At 53.6% G+C, this 18,372-nt stretch overlaps 8 protein-coding genes across 8 annotated transcripts; 3 read left to right on the forward strand and 5 right to left on the reverse strand.

The window, feature by feature from the left end:
* Positions 1 to 342: 342 nt before the first annotated feature.
* Positions 343 to 2,028, reverse strand: J7T54_000196 (uncharacterized protein; the record flags this gene model as incomplete). The annotated part of the gene is made up of 1 exon (XM_051507456.1): positions 343 to 2,028. The coding sequence occupies one exon, from the start codon at positions 2,026 to 2,028 to the stop codon at positions 343 to 345; it is 1,686 nt and encodes a 561-aa protein (XP_051361412.1).
* Positions 2,029 to 5,103: 3,075 nt separating this feature from the next.
* On the reverse strand, positions 5,104 to 5,670 carry J7T54_000197 (uncharacterized protein; the record flags this gene model as incomplete). The annotated part of the gene is made up of 2 exons (XM_051507457.1): positions 5,104 to 5,523; positions 5,578 to 5,670. 2 exons carry the CDS (start codon positions 5,668 to 5,670, stop codon positions 5,104 to 5,106), a joined length of 513 nt encoding a protein of 170 aa, XP_051361413.1.
* Positions 5,671 to 7,349: 1,679 nt separating this feature from the next.
* On the forward strand, positions 7,350 to 7,718 carry J7T54_000198 (uncharacterized protein; the record flags this gene model as incomplete). Its single annotated transcript, XM_051507458.1, has 1 exon — positions 7,350 to 7,718. The coding sequence occupies one exon, from the start codon at positions 7,350 to 7,352 to the stop codon at positions 7,716 to 7,718; it is 369 nt and encodes a 122-aa protein (XP_051361414.1).
* Positions 7,719 to 8,388: 670 nt separating this feature from the next.
* J7T54_000199 (uncharacterized protein) lies at positions 8,389 to 9,165 on the forward strand (the record flags this gene model as incomplete). Its single annotated transcript, XM_051507459.1, has 2 exons — positions 8,389 to 8,569; positions 8,900 to 9,165. The coding sequence occupies 2 exons, from the start codon at positions 8,389 to 8,391 to the stop codon at positions 9,163 to 9,165; spliced, it is 447 nt and encodes a 148-aa protein (XP_051361415.1).
* A 156-nt stretch (positions 9,166 to 9,321) lies between these two features.
* Positions 9,322 to 9,528, forward strand: J7T54_000200 (uncharacterized protein; the record flags this gene model as incomplete). Its single annotated transcript, XM_051507460.1, has 1 exon — positions 9,322 to 9,528. One exon carries the CDS (start codon positions 9,322 to 9,324, stop codon positions 9,526 to 9,528), a length of 207 nt encoding a protein of 68 aa, XP_051361416.1.
* A 270-nt stretch (positions 9,529 to 9,798) lies between these two features.
* On the reverse strand, positions 9,799 to 12,026 carry J7T54_000201 (uncharacterized protein; the record flags this gene model as incomplete). The annotated part of the gene is made up of 2 exons (XM_051507461.1): positions 9,799 to 10,027; positions 10,087 to 12,026. The coding sequence occupies 2 exons, from the start codon at positions 12,024 to 12,026 to the stop codon at positions 9,799 to 9,801; spliced, it is 2,169 nt and encodes a 722-aa protein (XP_051361417.1).
* A 1,595-nt stretch (positions 12,027 to 13,621) lies between these two features.
* J7T54_000202 (uncharacterized protein) lies at positions 13,622 to 15,670 on the reverse strand (the record flags this gene model as incomplete). The annotated part of the gene is made up of 5 exons (XM_051507463.1): positions 13,622 to 14,143; positions 14,320 to 14,395; positions 14,554 to 14,567; positions 14,630 to 14,917; positions 15,086 to 15,670. 5 exons carry the CDS (start codon positions 15,668 to 15,670, stop codon positions 13,622 to 13,624), a joined length of 1,485 nt encoding a protein of 494 aa, XP_051361418.1.
* A 162-nt stretch (positions 15,671 to 15,832) lies between these two features.
* Positions 15,833 to 17,263, reverse strand: J7T54_000203 (uncharacterized protein; the record flags this gene model as incomplete). The annotated part of the gene is made up of 4 exons (XM_051507464.1): positions 15,833 to 16,187; positions 16,456 to 16,844; positions 16,894 to 17,184; positions 17,246 to 17,263. The coding sequence occupies 4 exons, from the start codon at positions 17,261 to 17,263 to the stop codon at positions 15,833 to 15,835; spliced, it is 1,053 nt and encodes a 350-aa protein (XP_051361419.1).
* Positions 17,264 to 18,372: the final 1,109 nt, after the last annotated feature.

The raw sequence follows: 18,372 nt of genomic DNA on the forward strand, positions 1-18,372 counted from the left end.
GAGGTGATCCTGCAACGTTGAGGACTCGAAAGTCGAAACACGAAACTGTGGCTGAGGCCCGCCCCGCAACCCCAACCGTGCAGGCTCAGGCTCGTAACGCTCGTTGGCGGATCAACGGCCACGAAATGATCATCACAAACCTCGAATCAAACCCCACGATACAGGCCGAGACCACATGGACTCAGATCAGTCGCTGCCATCTTCGCTCATCGCGCTGTAATTACAATGAAGTAAGAGTTGTTGGCACCAGCTTGCTCTAGACTTAGGGCCGAATCTAGGTACTCTAATTCTAATAATTCTCACGCTATGCTGCAAGGCCAAAATGACCATCCCAGTGCTACTTCAACAGACACCCGAGAGTATCGATGTCGACGACGATATAGGCTGCACGTGCCAGTCCAACGTCCCATCCGCCTGCAAGGTGAAATTGGCAGCCTCTTCCACCACCACCCACCGTCCCGTCTCCGGCTCTCGCTTCGCACTGCGAAAGACAATGTTCGTCCCGAAATCCTCAAAGACCACCTCCCGCCTTCGCAGGCGCAGCCACTGCAGCTGCTCGTCGTCGCCGCACGATGCGCTCTCCTGCTCGGCGAGCTGGTTCTTGAGCGCAATCGCTCGGAAGACGCGTGAATCTCGTAGAGCATTGCGGATGGGGTACTCGCCTAGGATGCGGATGGCGTCATCCCGGACAGACGGGTCGCGACAGCCAAACGCCGACACAAACAAGGGCCACGTCCACCCCGAATCCATGGCGAAGCCACAGTTGGGTCGGACCCGCAGGAGCATCTCGGCCAGTGTGTTGATCTCGCGGTACTGAGGTGTAAGACCCCTGGCTGTGATCAGGCCGGAAAAGCGTGGCATCGCGGTATAAATGTACAGAACCAAGTATTCAATGCGAAGATTCGCGGCTTGGAGGTACGCCTGGAGGTCTTGCTCCTTGTTCCTTGCCGCGGCGTAGTAGAGGGGATCGTACGCCTCGATCCATCTCTGCAGCCAGTACCGCGACTCGGCCACGAAGCGGGATATTCGTGGGTTCTGTCTGACGCTGGACAACTTCATTTCCAGCTCTGCTTCATCCTGCACCTGGGGCAGATTGAGCTGGCTTGTGATGACACTCAGAATGGGAATGTACTGGACCATTTGCCGCTGCAGGAGGCCCCAATATCCCTGAGCCTCATCGGCGGACGAGAAGACGCGAGGCAGCTCTTCCAAGGAGTGAATTGACGACTTTTTTGGTCGGAAGTATGGTGAGTGTTTGGTGAATGGCAAGATTCCAGGCGGCCGTTGCGGCCTAGGCGGTGTTGGGCCAGACTCCTGACTTTGCGGACTGTCTTGGCTGGAGGGACTAGGGAGGCCCGTGTGCGGTGTCGTTTGCTGCGCCTTGGCGGCTTGGCTCTGCCACGGCGTGCCCGGCTGACTCGCTGGGCTTGAAGCCGCAGCGGGCGATGCGGACTGCGATGAAGCGTTGTCGGCCGGGGTTCGTGTCTCACCAGCGGGATTTGGTGACCCAGTCCCTTGACCAGCCTCCGGAGGCCCTCCAGGTATGCCCCCCTTCTGTTGCCGTTGGCTTGGGGGGAAGAAGAACTTCTGGTACGAGCCCATGAACGATCTCGATTGCAGCTCAAGTGGCTTGTAGCAATCGAGGATCTCTTGCACGAGGGAGGGCGGCGCGGGTGCGATGCTGACGAGGTCAGGGGCCTTTTCAGTGCAGGCCGCCAACTCGTTCAGCATGCTGAAACCATGCGTGATGTGCTTGAGTGCCACGGGCATGTTCGCCCGCTGGGTCTCGAAGCAGATGAATAGTAATGATGACAGCATGGCGGTCCGCAAGCCCTCGCGGGTCGGTCGTGCCTTGGACTGCATGCGCAGCGCTTCGCAATAGTAAGTGATTGCATTCATATAGTGCTGGTTGTCAATCGTCAAGGCCGATGCCACACTATGGCCTTCTTCGTTATACGCGCGTCGCAGGGCGCCGATGGCTATGGCCGCATATCGAAGCGTCGGCTCCTGGAGCGTCAACTGCGGCATTGTCGCTGTCCAAAGGCGCGTCTGCTCGAGTCCGCCGCTCAGATACGTTACTGAAAGGGCCGACCATTCGTTAAAATAAGCTCTTTGCTGGTCGTTTGCGAAGCAAATCGTGTTGACGACCGGCTCAGTCACTATCAAGGATGCTTTCTTGGTGTGTATGAGCTTGCCGGAAGCTTTCGACTGTCCAGCGTCGTCTTCCGCGTATGCATCGCAGTACCCTCTCCATTTCACACAGTTGAGGCATGAAGGCCTTGTTTCATCGCACTTGACGTGTCTCTTCCTGTGCAGAGTCAGTGAAATGCTCAGAGTCGCATATACCGTTCTCGCCGGTCCGTGACCCGTGCAAGGGACGTCGGCATTTGACCACGTACTTGCCTGAATCGCTGTCAGCCTACTGTGTCTCTGTATTCAAGTTTGGCATGCTCATGGAGGGCGAGACTTACAAGTTGCGCATCCAGTGCGTGCCCGAGTTGAGCTTCGGCGTGTGTGTCGCGTGCGGGTATCAAGTGCAAATCTGTGTGTACCGCCGCGCGCAGGCTGTTCCTCTGCCGGCTTGGAGGCTTGAGATGCCGACGTTGAGCTGAAGGAAAGGCGAATTAGCTCCCGTCCGTCAGTTCAGAGTTCCGCTTTCAGCTTTCAGCTTTCAGCTTTCAGCCTTCAAAAGCCAAGACGCGCAGTCATGCGAGGAGCTGAGGGCTGAGGGCAGGGAGGAGTCATTATTGCATGAACGTTGGGCGCTGCGCTCGGCAGCCCGCACCACTGGGTCAAGCTGGATCCAGAAACACGGCGAGCCACTCACCTGGAGTTGCCAGAGGCCCTGCGCCTACCGCCCGTCACTGGAATTGAGAACTGAATCTCCATCCTGGCGCCACCGCAACACTGCAGCACGAAGAGGGTATTTAGGGTGTGGCTGTTGGTGTTCCTTGACGAGCACGGGCTGCCACGCGGTTATAAGGCTGATAATCAAGCTGCCGAGGCGATATGCCTGGAACTTGGAGTCAGGATCATGGGGCCTGGGGTGAATGAAGGCGGGCGCTCGTAGTTGGGCCGCGTCTGTCTATTTTCGGGTTTGACTGCGCTGCCGGATTTGAAGCTATAGTGCGTGCTAACGCGCCCAGGGGGATACGTAAGTACGTAGAGGAGGAGACTGAAAGGCGCCTCGGCAGTGGTGACTATTTGGGTATCGCCCTTTTGATGCCGGTGGATATGCTGCACGTACGCACGCGTGCTTGGCCGGAGGAGCGGGCTCTTCGAGCATCGGTCGACAGTGACCAGAACTGGAGAATGCAGCCGTTGGAGTTGCTATCCCCTCAATGGAGACTCTAGTGGCGCGGGAGCGATTCGCGGACAAAATAAATACGCATCGTCCCACCATGTCAAGCCTTACAGATAGACTACCGGTGTGCGTAACTAGATGTAGATTCCGAGGATGTGGGGGCTCTACGACGACATTGGACATTGGCGTTGCCAGAGATGAGGCCTGCGAAGGAAGACAGGCTGTACAGTGATTAGAGTGCCAGCCTATCGTTCCGCGCGTCTATCTCGCATCCCACGCGCCTGTGAACTGAAACTTGCGAGCGTGTGAGGGGCACCTGGGAAGCAGGGATTGGGAAAGGCTTGGGCAGACAATAATGCATGCGGCATGCCACCGCCCAGTGCCCACCGCCAGTCCTAGTCTGGTAGCCCAGCGGGACTGGGATCAGGCTCTATCGGTACTTTGGTAGGGCGGCAGCGGGCGGGAACTGTCGTGATCACTGATACCTACAAGTAGACGGCCGGCCAGGAGAAACAGGTGGACTCATGACCTGGCTTGCCCGCGTGTATTTGGTGATGGAAAATCAACTTCGTAGTTAAAGAAGCTCCCAGCACGCTTCGCGGCTAGCTTGCTTGTTTGCTAGGCGGGCGGCCGGTCGGCCGGTCGCTACGTTTGTTGACCACAACCCTGCTGGCTAATAAATCGACATGGACTCGCCGAATCCGATGTTCGGAAATCATGCAGGACCCTGGCACGAAACAAGCAATAGTCTCCGGCGGCCCCGTGAAGAATGTGCCATCAGCAGGCAATTGAATTGAGCAATCGGACAAGCACGTTCCTCTTTATTACAGCGGTAGCGTGACAATCAGATCTTCGGAGGTAACGATACGGACTGGCCAGAACCAATTGCCCGGATTCATTCAACGTTCTTCAGGCGTGGGGAGCATCCAGGACCCAATCGCGGCACAATACTTGTTGGTTGCTTTCACTTGTACCGTGTGCACTCTGGGGGGCGAAAAGAGGCCCACCACACTGGCAGCGGCTGCTACTGCAATTGTGGGCGGGCGGTCGAAAATCGAAATGCCGGCGTCGATTGGTTCATTTTGGACTGAGGTTCGCCACGGCATAACGTGGCTCAAGCATAGGGAGAAGTTAGAGCCTGGGTCCTTGTCGTATCAGAGGCAAACGAGCTTTCATAGCCCCGAGTCCAAATTCCAAAATGGAAGGTGCAATCCAGCCTGCCAATGAACCCCCGCTTGTCGGGCCTTGGCCATGTGGTCGGGCGGTCCGCGGTCGGTGAGGGTCACGTCACTCGCGTGTGCAATCCCGGGGCCAAAGCTTAACTTAGCTTGGGCCCATGGCTACCCTGGATCTATAGCAGGAGTGCCGACTCTTTCTCACAAAGCCTTCTTAGGAACCTGGTGTAGCTTTTCTTGCCTACAGTAGGATATGAGACTTTCTTGACTCTCGCAGAGCCCTTTTATTTAGTGGCATTGATTTTGCGGAGGTCTCTGCGGGGTTTCCTATGTGATGGAAGCTGCCTTAGTTATCAGTGTGCCACCTGTCGTCTCATAAAGTACTCATGCATGGACACATTCCAATGTTATGCGTGTTATTGGTTCGTTATGTACGAAAATTAGACGAAACTGGCATGAAGCTGACGGGGAATATTTGAATATGGATCGTGTCGACATTGCAAGTGTGTAGCGGTAATATCGTTCAGCCATTCATGATTATTCATTATACATAAATCCTATGCTGCCAGTCCGGTAACGCCTATCTTGTGCCAACATTGAACTGTGATAGTCCAGGTCCAACTCTTAACGACGCTCGCTGGCAACCTGCTCAGCCGAGGTGGGGAGTTGATCCTCCGCTGCAGGATAGTCGGAGCTCCCCTTGCCAGTCTTGCCGGTCTCATATGGTCGGTCGTGGTGTTGCTGGTGCTGGGGGTCTGTCAAGTTGGCACCGACGCCAGTCAGGCCTGAGCGATCCTTCTTGTGAGTGCCATGCAACTCCTGACTGGTCTGCCCCGAGCCAGGGTGCCCAAGACCTTGGTGTACTTCGGCAGAAGTGGCTCCACCGAGTGTGTCTGAAGCTTTGGGCACCGCGCTGTTCTCTGTCGAGGTCTCATCGACAGGGTTGGGCTTGAAGGAACGGTCTGTAGGAGCAGTACCGGGAGGGTAAGTCTCGGCGCTGAATTCAGGGGCGGCGTCGTTCCCAACCTTGACACCAGGGGCATGCTAAAATCTGTCAGCCACAATCCCGTGTTTCCATGAACATCGAGTTCGACTTACGCCCTTTGTGGTCAAAGGCTCTGATGGCTTGACATGGCTCGAGAACTCGCCCTGGGCAGAGTTCAAAGACTCGGGGTTCTTGAAGTGAGACATGGTGATGATCTGGGTAATTTGGATTTCTTTTGCTTGTGTTCGGTGATGCGAGAATGATGAAGAACCTCACCACTTGAAACAACGAAAGAAAGCTTCATATACCTATAGCTTTTCCAGACGAAGATGTCACCTTCTGACGACATCTCCCCACCTTGACGGGAGGGACGATGTGTATGATGTCAACCTGAGCACAGAGTGCGAGACTCAGGGTCTCATTACATCATCCCGGGTCCACGGTGGATGTCTGCCAGAAAGCCTCAGTAGATGATAGAAGGCGATGTAGCTCTTCTTTTCTTCACTTGCATTGATGACCCATATGCGGCGACTTGAGTTGATTAAAAGGGGCTGCAAAGGGGTGGTGCGATGCGGATCATGACAGAAGCGGTGGAGCTGCCACGGAGGTCAACGTCCGGCGGAGTCGTGGAGGAGCCTTGGCGCCAGCAGATCATCCCGCTCATCGAAGCATGCTATTCTCTTTGGTGCAGGTCAGGGAACTCGACAAGTAATTTTTTCTTTTTTTCTTCTTTGCTCCACAATAATTCCTCTTTCTTAGAGGGCTGCTGGCAGGAGTCTGCAGGAATTGGCGACTCAACTTCTCAAGGCACGGGGGTCTTACGGGTCTCACCCAACGTGATGGCATCCGCTGTGTCAATTGAAGAATCTCGGATCAAATATGGCCAATTTCCAATCGACAATTGACCACTTTCCGTTTGATCCTAGCTGACTGTAGGCTTAATTCAAGTGTCGGATTCCAGCACATAAGGCACAGCATAGTGACCATATACAAGCTATGGGAGGGTCTGTCTACCTAACGATCAAAAGACGATTTCAGGACTGTCATCTGCAATTATGTCTGCGCTAAATCGGGATAAACTGAATCTTTGAAAAGGCCTGCAATTGGACTGCTGCTAGTCAGGGGGGCTTAGAGACAGTAAACTAAGGAGCCTCAGAATAGTTGTGACATATATGGAGCATCAACATATCTGTAGAATGAGCAGACTTGAACGGCATGTTCAAGGCCATGTTCTCTCACAGTAGCTATTGTACTCATGGCCGACTAGCCCCCAGGCAAACAGAGAGAAAGAGTCGACTGGCTGGCTTTGGCCTTGAAATGTGGGAGCAAAGTACGTCGCGGGCAACTGCCGGTTTGGCCCTGTACAATGTCAATGGCGAGAACAACCAGTCGAAAGAATTTCACGAGGGTGTTCGAGTGCCCTAGTGGTGTTGCTATTGGCACTCTCAGCGTCCTCCGGAGCACTGGCCGCTGTGTGCTCGTCAGAAGCTTTTGAAGGTCATGCAGACAGGACAAATCAAAAATGGACCGGAGACAACGTATACGTATCTCAAGGGGTACAGTACGACGATAAGTGCTACTGCTTCCTTGGAAGCTGCTGTGCTGATTAGGTGAAGGCGCTCTGGGATTGGTTGCGCCAAGGGTAGTACACAACCAGACTGGCGAGCACTTTTATCAGAGGCTAAGACAGCTCCAAGCATCTCATCACGAAGCGAAATGTTGAGACTGAGTCAATGGTGAACATGAAGTATAAGTTGAATCGGCAAGATCTTTTGGAGAGTGGTGTTCAGAACTCCTTAACCGCTAAGGACAAAACCACCTGGCCTTGATCGCCTGAGCCTACAATCCCTCTATTTGCAGTTCACCAGAAGACTTGAAGTTCACTATGCCTCGCACGAACAAAGACAAGCCGATTGACTTTGTGGGCAGTGTAGCTCACGAGTTCTTCGCCAACGAGGAAGAGCGCGCTGCGATGGAGGCCGCAGAGCGCCGCAAGAAGCAGAAGGCGAAAGAGGCCGCCAAGAGTGCGAAGAAGGGAGAATCTAGCCACACTAAGGAACTAAGCAAGAGTGGAAGTAGTGCTTCGGGAAGCAGGTACTGTGGAAGTAAGAGCAGTGGCAGTGTGTCGGGGAGCAAGTACAGCGGAAGTAAGAGTGGTAGCAGTGTCTCGGGAAGCAAGTACAGCGGAAGTAAGAGTGGCGGTAGTGCTTCAGGAAGCAAGCACAGCGGCAGCAAGAGTGGCTCGGCTAAGTGAACTGAAGAAGAGCATAAGCTGTGGTGTTGAGGAGAATACCAACCCGGGAGCTGTGGTGTTCAGGGGGGTATGAACCCCGGGGAATATGGGGAGTTTGGCATCCGCTAGCTGCTAGGATCCGATGAAAGAACTGCTACTCGAAAATTGACCACAAGACTTCAACGAAGGCTGCGCCGTGACTTGGTGATAGTACAGCAGTGGAAGTCTGGCAATGCTCGTCTCTTCTAGATTTTGCTAAAGCCAGTGTCTTTCACGTAGCTCCTGGCTGTTTGATCAAACTCAGGATACACCGTGATTCTGAAGAATGTAGAAATGTCAAATTAGAATGGCATCCTACAGTTATCACCCGTCAATTATGGTGGAACATTTGTGCAACTTGTACATGTCTCGTCCTGGGATTGATATTACAAGTGCCCGTTCTGCCTTGGTTGACCTCACAAACACTTGACTGAATCTTGGTCAAATTCCAAATGTGGACGATGATACTTGATATCCTGAGAGCATAGAACCTGTCTGGATGCTGATCGCTGCTTGAAAATCACTGCTTCACTGCATCGCCTGTGTCTACAAATATTGAGTGAGATCCCGGCCAAGGGAGTACTTATCCTACCAAACAACAAATCAAATCCCAGAAACCTAAAAGAATCCAACCAAATCAAACTCCACTGCAATGCCTCGCCGCGGCCATGAGCCCGACATTGAGCTCGTCACCACCGGGCGCTCCAGCCGCAAGGACAGACGCAAGGACCGCCGCCGCCGCGAGGAACGAAAAGAACGCCGGCGCATCGAGAAGGAAAACCGCTCTCGCGGGTACTGGCACAAGCTTTTGAACGCACTGTGCTTCAACATTGGTTGCACCTGTTGTCCTACTGACTAGACGATCGGAACACATCGGACAGTCGTTCACTGCGAAGTTGGCTGGTCTCATCCTCTGTTCTCGGTAGATGGAGCACATCTGGTGCTGTATGTTGATTATCTTGAATCAAATCGACTTGAAACTGTGACCTTGTTCTCCATACTCGCTTTGTTTGCCTCCAGTGTTCAAGTCACACATTGTGTCTGGTGAATTTGGGCCTAGATAGAGGCGGAACATCATCGACGTTCTCAGGACATAAAGGGGCCTTGATTTCTCCCGACACTTGAGCTTTGAACTCCAAGACATTGGAAACCATCACCTATAGCAGGTGTCCCAGCTGAGCAGCCCATACCCAGGAAGATGGGAAACTGCAATAGCTCCCCCCGCACCGCTGGAAAGGACAAAATGCGACAGAAGAAGCGTAGACACCGATCAAAGAAGAGGAAGTCCAAAAAATCCAAGAAAGGACCCGGAGACTATCCGATCTTGGTTCGCTTCTTCGGCTTCAAGGGCAAGATGAAGCGGGCCCACCACTGCAAGCCCACTCACCACAACAAGAAGGGAAAGGATGCTATGCTGGTCTTCCACTAGGATGGTGACCACAAGAACCGAGATTCCCACCGCAGTTCCCATAAGTCCTCTAAGGAGAAGAGCACCCGCCATTTGCGCCATGGATTCTCTCGCCATGGTCATCGGGGCTCATCTCGACGCAGTCCCGGCAGAGAACTGACAACCCCTGAGCCCACCATGCCCGAAAATTCGGTCTTGTGCAACGCACATGAGCTTCAACTTTACGACCCTGGCGAACGTGAAGCCGAAGAAGACGAGTACTCTTCGGGCACGGAAGACTTGACCCCTAGGCCAAGCCAGCGCGTGAGCGACGAACCACTCCGGCCAGATGATAGCATCAGCGGCATCATGGGTAAGATGCACTTGGGCGGCGATAGGGGCTAGGCGTAGAATTCCTTCGTTCACTCTGGTCGGATGTTCCATTGTATCTTTCTTTTGTCTTGTGAGAACCTGGCCTCTGATAGCAGAATGAATGAACTGGAACAGTTGCTTCGTCACGTCGTCTTTGTTTTCTTGGTGTTTTGTCCAAGTAATCTTCTTTTGAGCCAAGAAAGATTCAATACAGCCCAATGGGTATTTCTATCCAAGCCTCTACTCCGGATACGAATGCCACCAAGCCCACGAACGCCATCAATGTGATTAATTCGAACGCGCCTACTTGGGTACGTTGATTTCATACCCGACCAATGCCTCCGTGCATGTTCCCTCCCAGCCGCGCGTCCCCGCTGCGCTGAGCATGAACCTGCTCGTCGGGTCAACATACAGGCTCGAGATGACGCCAGCGCGAGGAGGCCCCGGGATAATCAAGAACGGTACAGCGGCATGCTTGGATCCCTTGGGCTGTTCGCGAAGATCATAGAGGCGCAGAATATCATGCGATGCGCTACACAAGAGTCAGTGTCCCACCCCGACAGGCAACTGAGGAACGTCACAGAAACTCACCAGACAAGATGCCGTCCGTTCATCATGGGTTTCACGGCGCTCACAGCGCCACTGCCAGCCGGAAACTTGAGTGTTCGCTCCGGTTCCCACCCTCTCCTTGCCTTGCGCACGTCAAACTCCTCGACTGTTCCATTCCTCCGCCCGGCGTAGATCATGTTCCCGCTAGGACTCCAGCACGCACTCATGCACCATGGCGGCACGCCGACGCGTGTGCCAATTTTTGCGACAGGATTGGGCACTCGTCGGTCCCAGATGCGTATCGAGCCGTCAATGGCTGCGGAGAGAAAGATGTCGCGTGACATGAGTGATGGATCATCGCCTGTGGAGGGGTGGTCCTGATGCACGTATTTAGGGGACGTTGACGCGTCGGCGACCTGCCCACTGCCCTCCTCTTGCTTCAGCTCACTCGCAAGCTTGAGCTGCTCCTGCGACATGTCACTCTGCTGTGCGTTTTGGTTCGCTTCTGCGGTTTGAGACTCCGTCGACTCGTTTGGCGGCGGAGGCTTTGTGTCCACGTCCATTCCGTCAGCATCTTTTTGCTGGCCATCTGGCCCTTCATCCTTGGGGCCTCCCATGCCGGCCATGGCCATGTCTGCCGAGTGATCCATGCCGTCGTCGTTGCCTTGGCCGGCGTTCATCATGTTCATCCCCATTTCATTGCTGTAGTCGTCCTCGTCGTTGCCAAACGGCTGGTCGCCACTAGTTTCTCCAAAGAGACTGCCCGCGTCGTCACTACCGCCTCCAAACAAGCTCTCGTGTGCTGGACTGTTCTGACCCTCGTTGCCGAACAGCGAGTCCTGCCTTGGCGCACTAGGCCCATCAATCAGATTGTCGCCGAAGCTGCCATTGACAGGCGGGGCACCATTGTTGGTGGAAATTGTGCCCGTCGGCGCAGGTAGCTCATCCTCCACCACAGGTATCATGTCTCCTCCCTCAGGCCGTAGCTCTACTGCCGAGATCTGTCCACCCATGCCGTCAAACTTTCGGATAACATCCCCCGTGTTCAAGTCCCAGTCCAGGATCGTCTTGTCCCAGCTTCCACTGAGGACACTCGTCTCGTCCGGCGCGAGTGTCAAGACGCTGACAGCGGACGAGTGCTGTCTGAGGCAGTGGATCTTCTTCCCTTCGTCGTGCCGTACAGATTGCAGATTAATGCCTCCCAGCTCGGTGCCAGACAATAGCCACAGGGCCTGGGACTGGACAGCTAGCGAGTACACCGGCGAAAGCATTTGATCTGTGTCGTTGCTCTTTATTTCTTCATTCTCCCAGTACGACATGAGGATGCCTGCCTTGGTCACGCTGTCAACAAAGGGATGGCGCTGGGCGACCGTCAATGGTAATTTGCCATTGATCGTCCCGGGGCCGTCGTATTTCCTGATATACCCATCTGATCCCCCTGTGAACCAATATCGCAAGTCGGGGGTGATGGCCATGGCGTTGATGCTCGTTGCTTGTGGAGCGGCCATTGTAGGGATAACATCATACGTCCTCGCCGTCAGGACCTCCGGTGCGATAGTCTTTCGTTTCGGACCCGGCGGTTTAGGCGTCGTCGCGGTTGCGTTGGCACCCTCTTGATCGGCCTGTCGCCCACCCGTGTCACCGTTCGCCTCTGAACCCTGCCGTGACGGCTCGTTTGCTGTACCACTGATCGACGCCTTGTCTCCAGTGTTCGGATCCCCGGTTTCATTGTTATCGCCCTCAATGTTGTCGTCATTGTTGTCCTCGTCTCCATCGCCCTCGCCGTCACCATCGCCCTCGCCATCTCCATCAGCGTCGTCGTCGTCATCATCGTCGTTGTTGTCATCGTCGACATCGTCATTGCCGTCATCGGCATCCTCCATCACTTCGTCCGCATCATTGTCTTGCTCAGGCTCGTTATCGTTGTCGTTGTCGCGGTCCGAATCCGCCGAGCTCGCGGAGTAGCGATCCTCCTCATCCATCGCGACGGCGCCAATTGGCCTGTTCTGAGGCGTCTGTGTAATTCTCGGTTGCTTTCCGGCTGCTTCAAGGTCCCTGCGCAGTTCGTAGGGGCGTGCGGTGCATGCCTATGCTGCATGCGCTGACGGCGCGTCAAACCTAGTGACGTCGATTGGGAGCGTTCGCGAAATCCGTGGTGGTTGTAGGGAGTCGTGATCGCAATATTTAGATGATCGATCAAATCTGATCTCGAGATGCAGATGTAGGATTCGGCGGATCCGACTTTCCCATATGATTGACCAAGTCGAGGGCGTGAACCAGCAAGGTGCAGAACTGGACGCGCCGCGCAAATCCAAGGTAACCGAAGCTCGCGCGTCAGTCCAGTGCCCGCCATACAAACCTCAGCCCTTCGATTAGCAGCGATAAAACCAACCACTACCTGTACCTTTCAAAATCGCACGTGAATTTCAACGCCCCAACTATTTTCCTTTCGTATATCGGCGTTTGAAAAAGACTCTTCTTCTCGTGTCTGTTGAAGTTGAGACAAAATTCAGAACAGTATCTATTCTTCTTGACCAGCGCTTCCATATTGGCGTATCAATACTCGATACCCGTTGCCTCGCAAACCTGGATCACCTGGACCTGCAAGAGGCCGTCACGTCCTATCAATTCGCCAACATCGCGTCAAAGCCTCGCAGGAAATCCTCGAAGATCTTCCTCCGTGGAGGAACACAGTGGATGTCGACGGCCCATATTAGTGAACGGATATCATCGTTGATCCATGAGCGGGACTATTCATTAGTTGCCCGCGGGCCCCACGAAGATATCAAGTTCTTGAACCTCCTTGACTCAAGCATTGTGCCCAACGCACGATACATTGTAGACACTAATAAGGCCGCGCAATTCCCTTTGCAGCTGCATTACCGGCTCAGCTTGGAGAAGCTCCTCCATGAACTGGGCATAGAGCATGATTGGCCGCACATTACTGGGAACGACGCGTTCTTCGCTCTGAAAGCGCTTCTGATGCTTCCAGTTCGTGACGCCAGCCTCATGCTACCCGCAAACAGAACACTTGGCATAAATGACCTCTTGGGGATTTTGCAGGCCATTGCGCTCGCTCCATACGCTTTCCCAGGGCCACCACCTGGCGAGACGTCCAAACCCCCCAGCCCCGGAGTCCCCGAAAAAGCTAGGGCTGCGGGCAAAGCGACGATTGCGTGCTGAAATAAAGGCACTTCGGAGATTAGTAGGGGGGACAACAGGCTTGGGTGATCTGCCCACACAAACAGAAGGGTGCGACAACCCTGACGGTAGCGGCGAGCTGCTAGCAAGCGCGAGTGTCACTGCTTGAGTGCAACCAAGCGTTTGAAGAGCTCTGTATTTACAAGATGGCTCGCTTTGGGTGCAGATGCCATTTGATTGCCACGGCTTGAGCTAACACCTCCAAATGGGGCCGAAGTGTCAGTCGTCAAGGCCATGTCGATGGGTTTCACGCGGCTCTGGATTGTGTAGGATCGTTCGTAAGTGGCGCCCCCTTCAATGACAAAGATGGTTTGGATCGTTTCAACGCGCAAGAATCTTTTTTTCGTCTAGGAAAATCGAGTCCATATGGGTGCAATTACAAGTCCAGATCCTTGAAGGAGATGAGATCCTCCGCCACATCATCCATCTCTTTCACTTTTGGCTTCCCTTCAACCTGCAAACCCTCTATAAGCTCCACCGTTTCCCATTTCTCCGTCGGAGTGCGGCTGTGCGTGTGGCGACTGGTGCTCTTCATGACCCGCTGCCCATCTCTAGCAACACACGTCTTGACATACGTCTCAGTAATGCTGGGCCGCTCATGGTGAGCTGGGGCTTCCAAATGTCCGTCATCGTTGCCAGCCGGCCCACCCTGGCAGTAGAGCTCTCTGAAACTCTGGGAAGGCTCATCTGTTGAGGACATAGGCTGTCTCTTCTGCGGAGATGTTGACTGTGCTCGCGCTATCCTGTCATTGCGGGAGATTGCTGCGGGTTCCCATCCGGGCTGGTGCCTGTATTGGACATTTGAGCCCCCCAGATCACCTGTGGCAGACATATGCTGGCTGGCAGTCACCTTGGTACTTGTCCTCGATTTGGCCATCTTTCGTTGAACCATGGGCAGCTGTGCATGTCTCAGGATGGGGGCAGCTTTCCCCTTGGGACCGCCACAACCCTGACTGCATCTGCAAGGCCTACCACACAATTCCCGACAAATATGACCGCATGGGAGTTGAGGATTTGTGCAAGCTGCGCTACAGCCTTGTTGAGGATGAGGCATCCGGTGGCACCTTTGCGTACACTGATGGCCCTCGGGGCAGGTCCATCCACACGGCGTGCTACAACCTCCCCCAGGAACATTCTCCCAATCTTCTGGCTGTTTGATTGTTGTCACGTTGCCATGCAGCTGGCAGACAATTTTCAGTGTGTTGCTGATCGCGTGATCCTCCTCCAGAATATTCAGCACGCCTCCCCATGTCTGTGCGCTTGCCGCGGTAGTCCGAAGCGTGTCGTCGTTCCCAAAGATGAACATACCCCGTTTTGCACGGCTGAGCGCGACAACAGCTCGATTCTCGTTCTGCAAAAAGCCTGGTCGATCACCACTACGAACCACGGAAAGGATAACGACCTCGTTTTGCTCGCCTTGGAATCCATCGACGGTTCGGACAACGTCGGACCAGCGTTGATGAGCGTGTTTCTCCTTGAAGTACGTTGTGTTCGCCAGGATCCTCTGGATGAGCTCCACCTGGCCGTTGTAAAAGCTCAGAATAGCAATGTCGGCAGGTTGGAGACCGTTCTGCACAAGATATTGGGTAAACCCTGCGATCATCTTGGCCTCTTCTAAGTTGTCGTAGGACATGTTTTCTGAGCGTGATTCAGGCCATTCATGCCTGAACCACTTGAGACGACAGTCAGAACGCAACCCTGGAATGGGCGGTCGATGGTCGTTGCTCTCGACAATTTCGTGGTCCTCGAGATTTGGATAGAAAAGTCGAACGATCTTGGAAATTGAAGGGAACATGCGTCGTTGAACCTGGAGTTGCGTAAATGGCAAGCCCATGTTTACCAGTCTTTCAAACAGCGACACGTGTAGATTGTATGGGTGCTCCATAAGAATGTCTGCGTCAACGCTGGGTACTAGCTGTTGATGATCACCGACGAGGATGAGCTGATCCAAAGACGGGAAGAGGCCTGAAGCGATATTAGGCTCGCGAGTTTCTGCAGCTTCTTCAACCAGCAGAACCTTGGGTTCCAAAGCTGCGATAAGAGCGCGATACTTGGTGAGTCCGGTCAACGTGCAACCAATGACTGATATACCCTGCTCTTTGAGAATCTTTACATCGTTTGAAGTACGCCCAATCTTCACTCGGTCGCACAGTCTAGCGAAAGACTGAAGTATTGACGGGATCCGACCCCTGATGGACGCCACGAGCTTTTGGCGGAAATGTCGGTACACAGCGCGTCGTAGTGCCGGCGGTATATCATATAGATCTTCATTTGTCGATTCTTGAGCAGCCAGCTTCGCGGAGACTCCCGTGACCGCAATGGGCCCGAGCAGCTTGATGGGCACATACTTGCCCCTGAGGCGCTCCTTGTCATTCTCTTGGGCTTGTGCCTTCTCTTCAAGCTTGTGAGAATCCTCTTCCATCATTGTCTCGGGCTTTAGGAGATCACCGTATGCAACCCTGGGCTCGGACTGGTCTTTCGGAGGTACGTATGCGCAGGAGGCGTCCACTTGAACTTGGTCACTGCCAAGCCATTTGGCTATCTGGTCATCTTGGGGCTCTGTGTGCTCGCTCTCTGGATCAGACAACTAGTCATCTTCATCGAGGGAATCATATTGCACGGGCGTGATAATGCCTTCCTCCAGCAGGACCTTGAAAGAGACTAGGCCATTTGGAAAGCAGATATGCATCAATGACTCGAACTCGATGGCTTTGGACTCGGCATCAGTCCAGGCTTGGTGTCCTCCACGCCCGTACTTCTTTGACTTTGTCCTCAGGTTGAAAAGCGTAGTCTGCTGGATACTTTCGTCTTGGGACCTGCTACCAAGTCTGGCAATGTTGACCATGGCGACGCCGTCCAGGCCTGGCTGCATACACTCAAGGAGGAGCTGGTCGAGCGCATGGTTCGTCTGTGCGGCCACTATGATAGGAGTCGGTCGGCTCCTAATCAGGGCTCGGATTGCTGCAACCGATGTGTATGTCTTTCCAGTGCCGGGAGGTCCTTGAACGATGGCTAGCTCCCGCGATGTCATTCGCTCGAAAGCTTGGTTTTGCGAATTGTCGAGTACAAAAGTGGCCGCTGGTAGGCATGGAGGTTGGTCGACGAGATCAGCTGCAATGTCATCTCCAGTATAGCCGTTGACGGTGTACTTGTCGATACATGACCCATGAAATGTTAGTGAGGCATGCTACGATGTCAACAAACACCTACTCGGAAACGGCAGCATGCTGCAGGCCTATCATCGCATGACGGACAGTCTCGAAGTAACCGGACTTGGGTTCAATCATAAACATTTCTTCGAGAGGATCAATGACTGCGTCTTCTGGGTTGCTCCAGAATATGTCGATGCGTGGAGGGGTGTCCTCAGTCTCGCCAAACTCTGGGTTAGGGATCAGTCCACCGAGAATTGGCCGGGCGGCGACTGTTGCTACCAGGCATTTCGTTTGAAACCCATCTTTCTTGGGACTCAGGGCAATCAGGGATCCAGGAGTGAGCCTTGAAGTGTTCTCCCAATCCACGCGTACTTTGGATATGTCTGTGGAGAATGCGACACGTGCGGCTGCACCTTGCCTCGAGAAAGTGTATCCTTGGATACGGGCCTTTCGAAGGGTCAGAGAGGGTACGGCGAACGAAAAATATGCCACTGACCTGAGTGTAGACGTAGGCATCACGAGGCTGTTCGCAAGGCCTTCTTCGAAACACAGCGATAGCACGGCGCATGGACTCAACACCCTCATACCGGTACATCAGATATTGCCAGCGCAGGTAGTCATTTTTGTCGCGTGGAGCTTCGTACTGGTAGTCGTATGGAAGGTCGGGCGGGTCTCCGGATAGCAGCTCCGTTGCAAGTGGTAGTTCAGGCAAGGTCTGCCAAAGATCGAGTTGCTCCTCCGAGGACCGGCATCTTTGATGTTTTCGAAGGACGTGATACTCGACGATCTTGGATATCTGGTTAGCGGGACGGCCTGGGAAATAGGTTGAGTAGATTGACGATACTCACATCCTCGATCTGACCCATGGCAATGGCGTCAAGCGGCAATAACGACCGCAAGTTCGTGAGTTTGGAAATTGAGATACCAATCAAGGAGCACTACCTTGGGTTTATTGTGTTGATTAGAAAGAGACCTTTTCGAGAAACGAGATATGAAGCTGAGGTGATCCAGGAGATGCGAGCGGGCGAAAACGTTCTGACGTAAGGCAAGGAAAGGAAAACGGACCAAAACACTGCATGGTCTGCAAACAGCCCACGAGCCCTCTAACCGTGGATTCTTTTATTTGACTTTCAGTTATTTTTGAGCTGACCGCCTTTCATCTGAAAGTATAGCGACACAACAACTTTCCTAGTGGGCTCAGCCCACATCACTGTAGGCGTCGGCTCTGGCCAGAGTCCTACACATGTGGAGGAGAAAGTGCGCGTAAAAGAAACACTGCAGTTTCAATTTTCGCGATCTTTGTTTAACTTCGATTCACGGCTCTCACCATTGGGCATCGCCTCTCGGAGAGTCGGCTGTTGTGATGCACGAGTCCGCAACCCTTGTCTGAGCTGCAGTCGTCCGTGGACAAACAGTCGATGTTTTCATCGACATATTGACTTCTTCCTTTTCATCTCCAGGTCAGCTCAAATCCAGGTGATTGGTCTGGTCATGCATTTCCGTCCTGATGTCAAGGCATTGTGGTTTTCAGATATGCTGACACATGTGATTGACCTAAAAAGGGGCTCGCTTTCTGAAAGGACAAAGAGGACAAACAACACATTGCAAATTATGGGAGTGTAGCCCTCAAAAATAGTTCGGATTTCATATTCAATGATGCTGCTATATGGTATGATCATTGATGTCACGCTTTAGACCCAACACTCGACCTTCGCTGACATCCATACAGCATGACCTTCGACATTAGCACCAACGCGCGAAGCAACCTGACATTTCCTCAATCCGATCTTGGTTCCAGGTTGCAGTATGGCAGCAACTCAATGATGTCTTTCATGTCCGCCATGCTGTCCGAAAGCTGTTCCAGTAGACTGATAATGGACGTTGCCAAGGCATCCAAGCTCTTGCTGTCTCGCAGTATTTGGTCCCCGAGGCAAATTGGCGTCCAAAATCATTAGTGTTTGATGCTGTATCTTTC

Source organism: Emericellopsis cladophorae (genome assembly GCF_022114955.1).
Source record: "Emericellopsis cladophorae strain MUM 19.33 chromosome Unknown NODE_31_length_266811_cov_117_018179, whole genome shotgun sequence".
Lineage (NCBI taxonomy): Eukaryota > Fungi > Ascomycota > Sordariomycetes > Hypocreales > Bionectriaceae > Emericellopsis > Emericellopsis cladophorae.